The following is a 12,408-nucleotide window of genomic DNA, read 5'->3' on the forward strand; positions in this document are numbered from 1 at the left end:
TTAGTGCGTCTTGGCTGAAGCGAAAAGGAACATCTTGAGTTACTCTAATGTGATTGCTGGCTGGGGGACATTAACATATTTTTGGAGGTATGGATGGAGCACAGTATTATTAGCAGCGATGTTTTTTTCGTATTATCGCCACAGCACACCGCCCATGGTAGTGTTGTAACCACACCACACCAATTGCGCAGAGTGATCATTTGGAACGTTAACCGCAAAGGATTAGCCATGCAATCCTGCGAAAATCTAGGTGATGCAAAATTTGAGCGTTGTTTTTCATGACGAGCATAAAAGGAGGTATTTGTCATCTCGGATTTTGCCATTTTCTCTGAGGCAAACAGTACTCAATTTCCGGTTGAAAGCATTGTGATTATCATGCACACTAATTAATTGGCCTAACAACATTTTTTAACAATTAGGGGGGGGGGGGCGCTGTGTCGGAATGTATGTAGATTTCGCGAGGGACAGCTATCACTTATCAGGTACTGCCCGTCCTTTCTGTCATCTGACCGAATCTATGTAAAGCTATGGCGTTTGTTCATGGTGTTTCTTCGAAACACCGTTAGTTGTATACGCTGTAGGGAAGTTTTTAATTTTCCAAACAAAGTTTCATTTCAAGTACATCGTTTCAACATTGTTATGTGCGGCTCTCGCGAGATTAAGCGGTAGGTTTTGCACTTTTACATTTCCGGCTATATCTCAAAAACTAATCGATCTACGATGAAGCCATTTTACACGATCATGGCCGGCTTGTGAACCAACAAGTCGATCGCATCTTCAACACTTAAAAGCTTAAGACGACGAAGATATAGGCTAGCCTGAAGTACACTAAATTTTCTAGGTGCACTGCAAAACCTACCGCTAATACCCGCGAGACCTGTACATACGTAGATTCAACAGCGCAGGGCGACTGGTGTGCTGATTAAGACGTCAGCTGCATTCGCCGCAATTTGATGGTGTGTTGTATTTGTCGGTGATAAATCAGTTATTTTTGTAGGCTTTGATTAATATGTTCGGTGTGCAGAGTTAATTTACATCCATGGCTTTGAAATGTAAAGCAGTGATAAATGCATAGGACATTGAAAGCATGGTGCGCAAGAAAAATGTAGACAATATAAAATCGTAACCCTAATAAGCCGACGAACGGTTTAGTGGTTCACTTTGTTGTATTTTTTGTTTTATGACTTATCTTCTTCCTGTGTGATGCATATAATAATCAACACCGCTGTTTAAATATGTAGGGAGAGGCAGGAGAATTGGGACTTATTTCTCAGGCCATGTTCATTGAGGTATTATTTGGCAAGTATTGTAGCCAAGGTGCTTTGTGCAGCACCAATAAAAGGTCCACCATTTCTCTGCATTATGCCATCATAAAATAGCGAGCCTGTGCAATGATGTAGCTATATGTGAACAAAAACAAAAACACTCATTTTCAGGAGAATAGGGAGTAGGGACACATGCAAGGAGACAAGGGACAGACACGAAGCGGAATTGGGACATATAAAAATTGGGTATTGGGATGACTTTATCTCGAATTATTTGTCGTGTCTATGTCTTAGGCAATCATTTGATACATTGGAACTTATCTTCACACTATCTGTTTCGTTAAAGGCCGCGGGATTGTCTTTCACGATTACGATGTTCCCATAAAATGCACATTTTCCTACCGGAGTAAGACTTTCTGGTCTTCGTTTTGATGTATTTGTGGTTAAGGGTGCAGCTGCAATCGCTTCCAAAACACGAAGGTAAAAACACATCTTTTTGTACCACTTAACCGTTTTTACCATTTGGTGTCCCTATTCTCCCACAACACCGCCATAACAAATCACGCATTTTTTTGTCATTTATCAGTTACAGAGCGTGTTCATACAAACTAGCAATCGCATAAGGACGGTGTTAATCTAACATCGTAACATGTTGAAAGAAAGATAGTTTGTCATATGCAATGCACAGACAACTCAGAATAGCACTCGAAAAAACAAGTTTTTTGGTGTTCAGCCAGCACAGCCCAAACGACGCCCACAAAAGGGTTGCTGAGGCTTCCCATCGTTGCATGACACATAGAATCAAAAGGTAAAGGCAATAATCGTGCAAGGATGCTGTCCTTTTTTAAGATATTGGCGTGTCCCTATTCCCCTGCGTCCCAATTCTCCCGCCTCTCCCTAAAAGACTGGTAGGTGTAAATGTACATTCAAAATGTACATTTACACCTTACATGTAAATGTACATTCAAATACATTTGAGCAATGCATTAAAGAATGCATTTGAAATCTATTTATAGGTCGTAGCTCGTCAAAAGGTCATGTAAATCCGGCTGCGGTGGACATATTTTAAGGGCTAATTTTTGTTATCGTGTTTGCCTGAATGGGCTATTTTAAGCACGTTTCATTGTACGGATGATGAAAGTAGGTACTTATAAAGAACCAAGGACTTAAGGATAGCTACATATCCTTCTGGCGATCACGAATTCCAGATTGCACACATATTTTGTCTAAATATACGTGAAGTTATTCATTTGAATCATGCTCGGAGACGGTGTTTGCCGTATGTCAACAGTTTACTGCATCTGAAATGCGCGTATTGACAATATCTAAACTGTGACAAGTGACATGGTCGCTATTTACTTCCTTGAAAACATGGCATAGGTGCCGTTTGAACAGCAATGCCGCACGTTTTCAATGGTTCATTTTCATGCCATTAACTCGCGCACGGCTCTTCACAGTGTTAATTCCGCCTCCGCTATTGTGCTTATCCACTTACTAAAATTTGAACCGCCGTACTGGTGTTTTTAGCATAGTTTTTAGTTCTATATCCGTCAAGACAGCCCGGATTCAGTCCAGATTCGGAGCGCCTCGGGTTCGCTTGAAATTCGTACACAACAGAGCCCTGGGATAGGGAATACGTGGCCCAAACCATTCGGCGTAGTTTCTAGCCGTTTGGCCTACAGAGAGGTCAATTAGCCTCTTTGGCGGTCTCCCACTTCAGCAACCCCGGCTGGAGTCGCCAGTGCATTCAGTTCCGCCGTGCTGTCGGGATTACGATTGTCTTAGCTGCACGCGTGACGAAGGAGCCCCATGAACTCAATGCCTTCCCGAAACCAGCTCCAGTTTTAGCTGATCCGTACCAGGTATACCCCGAATTACAATGGCGTAGTGTTTACCAGTTGCAGCCCGTTTCCGTGAATGGCGCTATTTTCGGCGTCTTGCCTACCGGTCTGAGCTGCGGCCTTGGCCGAGAATAGTAACAGAGACCGGACAGTACTCGGCAGACCGGGGAGACGGGTCACGACTCACGAACGCCCCGGCTCGCCGGCTGTGCCGTGCTGTCCGGTGACTGGGTGGGCTGGTCGGCACGCAGAGCTGTTCCAGTGAATGGCTGCCAGGAGCATAGGAATCTTGCAAGGAGCTTGGCTCGAGCCAGTATCAAGATCGCTTCGCTTGGGCATGCGTGAGCGCTAAATACGTATGGACAAGGCGGTATTGTGCTTTGTTGGGTAACCGTGGCCATGATAAACATACGTGCATAATCATTTTTGCGTACTTCAATTATGCATTTCGGGAACGATAAACGGAACTAGCGTTAGGCATTTAAAATGGAGGGGGGGGGGGTATACATTGAAACATGGTACCAAAGGTTGCATGCTATTCTTTCACCAGTAGCATGCCCCGTAGCTCAGTTGGTAGAGCATCGGACTCCCGGTAGTGGGAGCCCGGGTTCGAGACGCTCCGGCGCTCGATATTTGAGACTCCTGACGGGGATGGTCTGCAGTTGGTGGGAGCAGCCGCAGCCAGTTGAAGTCAGATGGGTGGGACAGGCCGTGTCCGGCTTTGAAGGGCACGTTAAACTTTGGCATCTAAATTCTCCCGTTACCCCCGGAATTGCGCGATCGGACGGTAGGGGTCGGGGTCTACGCAACAAGCTCTGCTTAGCGTAGGCTCTGGCTCTGTCAATCCGTCCATTCAAACATTCAAGCTAAATTTATAAAAAAAATAAAAATAAAAAACCAGTAGTCTAGACTAAATGTCAACACAATAGTTAGCTGTCATGTAAGTAATATAAAGTAAAAAAAAAAAAACGTCCTGCGACACTTTCTTGTTTATTGACCCCCTTCCACGTTGCATAGTGTTAACTGAAATTTGTGACCTGGATAGACGTCGGTTGTTAGTGTCTTGCAATGATATAGGCGCATGACCGATCACCCTACCGAGTCACGGACCACGGAGGAGCGGAGGGGGGGACAGACCGGTACGTAGCCGGCCCCCCGTGTGTGTATTTATAGTACCCGACTCGTGCACGACACGACCGCCGGGCTATTTTCGTCCCGTGACATTTCCCGGTTGTGGCCGCTGCAGGGTCGGGTCCGGGCGACCTTGCAGCGTGGATTACTGGGACAGACTGTCACCGCGCGGCCGAAAATAGCCGCGCCGGCCCTACCCTCGGCGCTCCGCAGAGCGAGCTGATACCATTAGGCTGGTTGGGAAATACAACTCCGCGGATGAGGGTTTTATGTGTCCCAAAGCTCGCCATTGTCAGACGGGGTATGTGCGGGCCCACTGACACTAGCTTTGGACATTTATAGTTACTCATCGTGCGCCGTTTTAGTGTGGCTGGCAAACGTCCCAAACATCTCATCCACGGCTGCCTTCACACACCAACGTTTCGTGTTAAGTCCGTACCTGCTAGTAGTGTTGTGCATTCACGTGTCACGCCTGATAGGTATATGTTAATCGTCCATCGCTGTTGTCAACTGCACGGACAGAAGTATAACGTCGCATTGAAATCTGGTGTGAATCTACAACCGGAGCCACTGTTGGCCATCGTCGAATTGTAGTAGTTGTACGTTCATAGAGAATAACCTCCTCAAACATGGCAGGGAAGCCGTGCAACGCGTTGACTTCGTTATCTCATGTCTACTTGTACGCAGTGGTGGCATAGCGTGTTTGAATTGGCCATATCATAACCGCGTGCAGTGTGACGCTCTCGGAAGCTCTTAGGCGGCTCGATACCATCTGCGTGGGCCGAGCATATGATATGGAACTTGGGGATATGTTGCGGCGCAGTTCTACACTCCTGTCATATGCCAGTATGTCCCTGTGCTGCAGCTGGGAGACGCAGCGCGTTACGCAATGTCGAACTGGTTGTGGAGACGATCAAAGAACGTCCGGTCGGACGGCCGAGCGTTGACACACGAAACTGATTGGGAAATGTGCCATCGAGGCCGCACGGCAGAGTGATGTACTCTGGCGTCAAGCTTGCTTTTTTGCGTCAACTTTCTAGGGTTAACCCTATTCCTGGCGGGCTCCGCCGGGACAAGAAACTGGCGGGGGGGGGCCGATTCAGCCCTCCTTCAGATCTCAAAAACTACACATCGCAGCGACAAACGGCAAACGGCGTTTGATAGGTCGTTTAAAGATCTACAACTTTTACATAAAACATTTTCAGGTCAGGTCAATATTGAGGTCACCAGAGGTCATCAACGATAAAATGTTTTGAAATTAGTTACCTATATAACTTTTAAACTAAGAAACATAGAGACATAAACCCAATACATTTTTTGTTGCTCTCGCCGAGGCGATGCGAAATAAGTATGTGATGACCTTCACAGGTCAATTTGAAATTTGACCTGAGGTCAAGGTCAGGTCATTCATCAATGAGGATGTGGGGTATGGTCATGCTGCATACCAAACGACGCGCCTTAACCAGGCGAGCAGTTTGGTACCACTTACAAGTCTTTAGCACCATCATGTCGTGATTTAATGACAGAAAAACGATTTATGACGTCACATGACCTCAGATGACCTTTGCCGGTGCCCCTGTCAATTAGCGGCACCAGGATCATCACCGATGAGATAATATTCCATAATACTGAAATAATTGGATGGTTTTGACTCGTTTACACGAAGCAGGAGGTGTTTCAGTATTTTCCCATAGGCTTGCAATGTAAAGGTCACGAGTCTGGCCTGACCTCAGGTCACAGATATGAAAATTCTGAGATAAACAAATTGCACATACTGGTACACTAACTAAAGCCTGAAGAGAAGAAATTGATCGGTCAAAAACTCTAGCTCTGGCGTGATTGCAAACTTTTCTGAGGTGGGGTCACCAAACCGCCTCTGGTGACCTGACCTGACCTGACCCGGCAACTTTTTTTGTCAAAATGTGCGCAATGAATGTTTAGAAAAGTCACCGAGCATGAGCTTTCAGTCTTGCGGCGTTTGGCAATGGCACAAGAAAAACCTGAAGGGGGGGCCTTAAAGGCCCCCCCGCCAGGAACAGGGTTAAAGTGACTATCCCACCTTAACATTAGTTTTGAGTTGAGATAGTCAAAATGGGGTCCCTGGCTTGCACTTATCGGTTTGAGCACTCACAAGACCGAGAAATGCCTCAAATCGAAAATATCTTATTTCAAAGTTGCAGCACTTGGATTCAGAGGGGCCAGTGCATTAGAATACCTATCTGGAAGCTCTGAATGTGTGACGTCAGCGCAGATCTAACGATTTTAAATATTTTACTAAAACGTTTGGTAGCAAGCGGTGGTAGGTATACCTATGCTGCTTTGCGCGCAACAAGCGCCGCACTTTCAAATAAAGTCGCTAGGAACAACGGAGATCCCAAAAGTAAACAAAAGTAAAAGTCTAATATCTTGAAAACCGGTGAATATTTTTCGATGAAATTTGGTAGATATTCGTTTTCGCTCTTTCTGAACCGAGCGACATCACTTTCATGCCAATTCATTAACTTTTTAGAAGGGGGTCCCTTTAACTTGGTTGTGGTCAAGTCCTGCAAATACTTACCCATCTTCATGATTTTTAGCGAATTCTGTTAACGGCATTTTACAAACCATTAAAACGCCTTTTGGGCGAAGAACGAGCGAGCGAGATAGTGGGCCCTGCACGTGCAGAAGGGCGAGAGGGTACTTCCAACGGGCTTGTGCAAAGCATCCTTCTAACCGGTCGCTAGCGGTGTACCAAATTTGAACGCAATCGGCCCAGCCGTTCCTGAGATCTGGAAGCGGCATTCTGCACGTGCGCACGTGCAAACGGGGTCCAAAATGACTTTTGCACGGCACCCTACTAACTGGTCCCCAACCGTGTACCAAAGTTGAGCGCAATCGGCCCAGCCGTTCTCGAGATCTGGAAACGCCCCCTGCACGTGCGCACGTGCAGTAGCACCCTAACCGCAACACATGGGAATGCATTGCCTGGTGGGTGCCTACCTGTATGCCAAGTTTCAGCGAAATCGCCCCAGTAATTACCGAGTTACTGAAATGGGAACAAATTTGGCACCTCTTATTGTTGTATTTTGCACGTGCAGTGGGGGTCACTCACATAGATGAAGAGTATCCGACCTTTGGTAGAAGGGAGTCAGCTACCCTATAAAAATGACCGCAAGACAATCGCTCAAGTCGCTGCTGAGATATGGGCCTCTCAAAATCATTACTTTTGCAAAACTGCTTGAACACCCTTGACTTTTCACGTAGCACGTGCCACGACGGTCACTGAGATGTATCAAAAGTAGTCAATTACGGGGTAGAAGGGATGGGGCTACCCAGCAAAAAAGACCGCAGGCCAATCGGTCCAGCGGTTGCTGAGATATAAGCCTCTCAAAAGCGTTACAGGCCGGGCCGGGCCGGGCCGCTCATACTGAGATTTTTCCGTTATATTGAAAAGAATTCGCTTCGCTCGCTGCGCTCGCTCGCTCGTAATCATTTTAAGTACAGCTAGGTACCGACGTTCAGTTCAACGTTGGTTACATAAGCCAGAAGGTTGGAAAACGTCATTTACGAAACGGTTGTCAATGACGTTTCCCATCCGCTTGCCTTACATAACCATCAAGTGCGCTTATATTGGCTGCAATAGGTACCGCTATAGATCACTTACAAATATTAAGTGACCCAGAAAAGACACTTGGAACTGTAACCTGATGACTGGCGAGGTGGAGAGGCATTGGTGAAATTAGATTGAATATAATTCAGAAATCAAAACATTTAAGCATACGAGTCAATTTCGTATCGAACCGTGGAATGAGGCTTTCCGTTTCGCTGTCAAATGTTGATGTTGCTCCATTCTTTTCCTCGATTCGAAACCTCTCGTGTCCTAAGAAAGAATTCTTCAAAACCAACAAACCAGCAATTACCTTCGAGGAATATATTACACTAACAAAAACAGGCGTGCGCTTTACAGGCGTTTTGGCAGCATGTTGTCGCACTTGCGTGCAGATAGCTCAAATATGCATAAAGTGCTCCTCAAAGTTCCATGATAGGCATAAGCAAGCGGTGATCTATCCATTAACTTAAGAACAACAAACGTCCTAACATCACAAAAGTGAGCGCATCACGTTTTCACTAACTCAATACCTACTACAAGAACAATTCATGCGTTAAAATCAAATAAAAATCATCGCAAATCAACTACGAAGCGCTAACGTTCTTTAGGGCATTACACGTATCGCAATATATAAAAGTGGATGTGACAAACTTGCCACATGTATAGGTTATGCCACATGTTCAAAATGCCCACCAAAATCGCGTATTTCCGTGAAAAATGGCGATTTTGTTAAAATTATTAATTTTGATAGCACCAACGACAGTACACCTATTGAAGGCATAATCAGAAATCGACACTACCGTAGCGAATGTTTCGACGTGACTTGCATACGGGTCATAAATTTTCCTGTTGAACTCAGGAGGCATACCCACACACCGCCCTTTCTGACCAGCTTATGTACACAGACTGTGCTCCGGTCCATTGCCTCCGGTACCCATGGCTCTGTCAATGAAGTCCATCACCCGACAACCAGAGACTATTCAGACACCGCCCCAGATCACACTACACACCTACCGTCAATCTATATCACCGCGCGGTCGAACGACTGCATAACACACAACAGACGGCACCGAGTCCCACGTTCCATGCGCCGATAACACAGGGCTCTCCGTGGCGGGTGACGCTGCGGGCTCACCTCGCGCCGGGAGCCCTCCGGCCCTGTGCGGCGCCCCAGACTGGCGGCCACTGCCCGGCCGACGGCGGCGCACCGACTGACACCCTCCGACCCTCGCCCGTCGGCGCCGTCGGCGGGGCGACGCTCAGCGGCACGAGCCCCGGACACGCGCGGCGCCGCTTGGCCGGCGGGCTGAGCACCTGCGGCGGCGGGGCGGCGGCGGAGGCCTGCGGAGCGGTAACGGAAAGAGGCCGGCGCACAGCAGAGACCGGAACATCCGCACCTGCCGCCGTCGGGGCGCGCGACCGTCCGCGAGGAACAGCGGCGCGTGAGGGCGACTTGTGCGGCGCCGGCGGCGGCGGCTGGGTCTCTCGAGTGATGGTTACGTCCGGTGCCTCCACGGCGGCCGCCCCGGCCTCCCTGCCGCGTCCCGCCGGGGAGACGGCCGACTTCAAGGCGCTGGCTGCTTCCGACCTCGCCGGCTTCACGGTGATGACCAGCTCGTCATCCTGCGCGACTCGGGCGTCGGGCGCCGCTCCGCCCTGATACAGCGCCGCGAAGAAACCGTTCACCATTCTCTGCGGGATGCCGTGGCCGTACGCCATGAGGGCTCCGTTCCTCACCGAGTCGGGGTAGTATGGCGGGACTCCCAGTCCCGCCGCGTGCGCCGCGTACCGCTGCTGCTGCTGCGGCGACAAGCCGGCGAGTGAGGTCGGGTAGGCAGCGGCGCTCTGAAGGAGGGCTGCTCTCTGCTGCTGGAGGACGCCGCCAGCCGCTGGAAGATCTGCGGGAGGCTGACGGTGGACGGCGGAGCGGAGACGGTCGCGAGCCGCCAGAAAAGCGCTCGAGATGACGGTAGAGTTAGGGGTCGAGCGCGGTGTGTCGGCCGTGGTCTGGGAACGGTCCGTGGATGAGGAGTCCTCTCCGGAAGAGGGTCGACTCAGGGAGGAGCTAGGACGCTGATGGGCCGCAGCGTGCACTGACACGGAGGGACGATGGTGGTGAACGGTGCGATCACTGGGTGGAGACCGAGCCGCCAGTAGGTCCTCCCAAATTTGATTTCGGCCCCCTGACGGGCGCCTTTCAGATGGGGAGCGTCCTCCGGATGAGGGGCATCCCTCAGATGTGGAGGGAGGTCGTGGTCTGGATGCAGGGCGCCCCTCGTTGGACAGAGGGCGTCCCTGAGAGGAAGGTCGTCGCTGCGGTGGAGAGCTGCTCCCGGACGAAATCCGCAACTCCGTCGACATCGCTTCGTCTGAGGAGACACGACTTTCGGACGGTGGTCGGAGTGGCTCTGTCTGTGTGGAGAAGGAGCGCTGTAGCGGAGCCGATGTCGCAGGTGGCGGCGGCGGTGACGTGCCTACCGAAGTCGCGGTCCGCTCCGGAGATGCGGTCGCGGGAGACGAAGCTAGTGGAGACGTGGCGGCGGGAGCAGACTGCGGAGCCGCGCCTGGCGACTGGCGGTGGACGCCCTGCGCGCTGACCGGCGGGGATGTCGGCGATGGAACTGCAGTCGGAGTGCGGTTCAACGCGGGAGGCAGAAAGCCTTCGCGCCGGTCGGCTGGCGGCTGGAAGCTGGGCCCGGGTGGAAGGGGCGGAATCGGAGGCTGGTAGTGCTGCTCCGGTACTAGCAGCTGCTGCTGATGATGATGGTGCTGGTGAATGTGCTGAAGATAATGTTGGTGATGGTAGTACTGCATGTGGAGGTGCCTCTGGTCCTCAGAGGATGGCAGTGATGGCCGAGTGTCTGCCAGCGGACGCTGCTGAGGTAAAGGCTCACCATTCGGAAGACTCTGACGAGACTGATCCCGCAATTCTTCACTCTGTTGATCTTTTTGTAGTTCTGGCTGCTTTTGGAGTTCGTCTTGCGATGTCGCCTGGTCGCGTCGAATGCTGATTGGCTGAAGTTCTGTCAGGCGCGGTCTGGGCTGCAGAACGTGCAGTCTGTACTGCTCTTCCTCTTGTTCCTGTTCCTGCTGTGCATTCGGAGGTGAAGCAGGCGCCTCGGGACTTGGTTCCAGCGGCTGAAGCGACTGAAGCTCAGCCGCGGCCACCGGTAGCTCCAAACCATTCTCGTGACTGGGCTCGGGCGGGATCTGGGGAAGCTGCAGCTGCTCGTCAGGATCCCTCGTCTCGACGGGCTGCTGGTTCGGCACCTGCTGCTGATGTGGCTGCCACGGCGTCGCCGGCGGGTTACCCAGGGGCGGCTCGGGTGCCGGCACGGCGGCCGGATCCTCAGTCGCCTGGCGCCGCAGCTGACCGATGTACTCGAACAGCTCGGTGAAGCTGAGCGGCTGCGCATCGGCCGTGTCTTGTGCAGCGCCCCTGCGCGGCCTGCGCACCAGTCTCGGACACCGGTGCTCCAGCAGACTGGCCGGCCCGCTGTAGGCCGCCTGGCAGAGGCGGCAGCGCAGACCGGCCGCGGTCGCCGCCGCCGCCGCCGCCGCCTCCACGGCTGCAGTCGCCCGACACTGCTCGGCCTCGGCCCCGCACGGGTCGTCACCCACCTCGTCTCCGTTGGCGATGCCGTGTGCGCGGACGTGTCGCTGCAGGTTGCCGCTGTGCTCGAAGGTCCGCTTACAGTGGCGGCAGTTGTAGGGCCGCGCCTTGGTGTGGATGCGCCGGTGGACGACCAGGTTGGCGTAGGCGGCGAAGCGCTTGTCGCAATGTTCACACGCATAGGGCTTCTCTCCGGTGTGTGTCCTCACGTGGATTTTGAGCACCTTGCTGGAGGTGAACGCCTTGTCGCAGTGGCTGCACTTGAAGGGCCTCTGTCCGGTGTGCGATCGAACATGGATGACCATCTGGCCGTGCTGCGAGAACGTGCGCCCGCAGTAGCTGCATGTGTACGGCCGCTCGTGGGTGTGCGTGCGCTCGTGGACGACCATGTTGCTGCGGCTGCTGAAGTACTTGCCACAGTAGGAGCAGTGGTAGCCGCCGTGCGGGTTGGCCCCGGGCGCCGAGCCATCCGCGTCTCGGCGCGGAGCGGGCCGGCCGGCGGCGCGGCGCCCGGCTGACGACGGGGCCGCCGACAGCGGCACGGGCGCCGGCGCCGGCGTCTTGGGCATCTCGCCGTCGGACGGAGGCGCGTCGGCCACTTCCATCGACAGCGGCCCGGCGGAGATGATCATTGCTCGGATCCGGCGAGCGCCTGCAACGACAGAGAACGGTGCTGTCAGCGCGAAAAGGGGGCTATGGTGACGACCGAGTGGTCGCACCGCCGGATCACATGTGGTCACAATGTCCAATAACGCTGAACTTCATGTGCCATGGACTGACGGCCACGTGATTGGGGTGCCAAATCTTAGCATACGCATTCTTTGGTTTACCTGAGTCGACATAGCAACCCAACATCCGTCAAGACATACCAACATGGGCTGGATGCACTGGCATCACGACCTTAACGCCAGTGGAAATTTATGTCCGGATGCTGCAAAAGAAGCACGACGTAGTAGGTATGTGAACTCA

General features: G+C 51.8%; 1 protein-coding gene across 1 annotated transcript; it reads right to left on the reverse strand.

Moving 5' to 3' along the window:
* Positions 1–8,141: 8,141 nt before the first annotated feature.
* On the reverse strand, positions 8,142–12,071 carry LOC122389618 (proline-rich protein 36-like). Its single transcript, XM_043381808.1, has one exon. It carries the CDS (start codon positions 12,069–12,071, stop codon positions 8,958–8,960), a length of 3,114 nt encoding a protein of 1,037 aa, XP_043237743.1. The 3' UTR covers positions 8,142–8,957.
* Between the last annotated feature and the right edge of the window lie 337 nt (positions 12,072–12,408).

This window comes from Amphibalanus amphitrite, unplaced genomic scaffold, assembly GCF_019059575.1.
Source record: "Amphibalanus amphitrite isolate SeventyFive unplaced genomic scaffold, NRLGWU_Aamphi_draft 000365F_arrow, whole genome shotgun sequence".
Lineage (NCBI taxonomy): Eukaryota > Metazoa > Arthropoda > Thecostraca > Balanomorpha > Balanidae > Amphibalanus > Amphibalanus amphitrite.

Bases quoted from the DNA above. Each gene is read 5' to 3' on its own strand.
- LOC122389618 (XM_043381808.1), bottom strand. From the start codon at position 12,071: ATGATCATCTCCGCCGGGCCGCTGTCGATGGAAGTGGCCGACGCGCCT.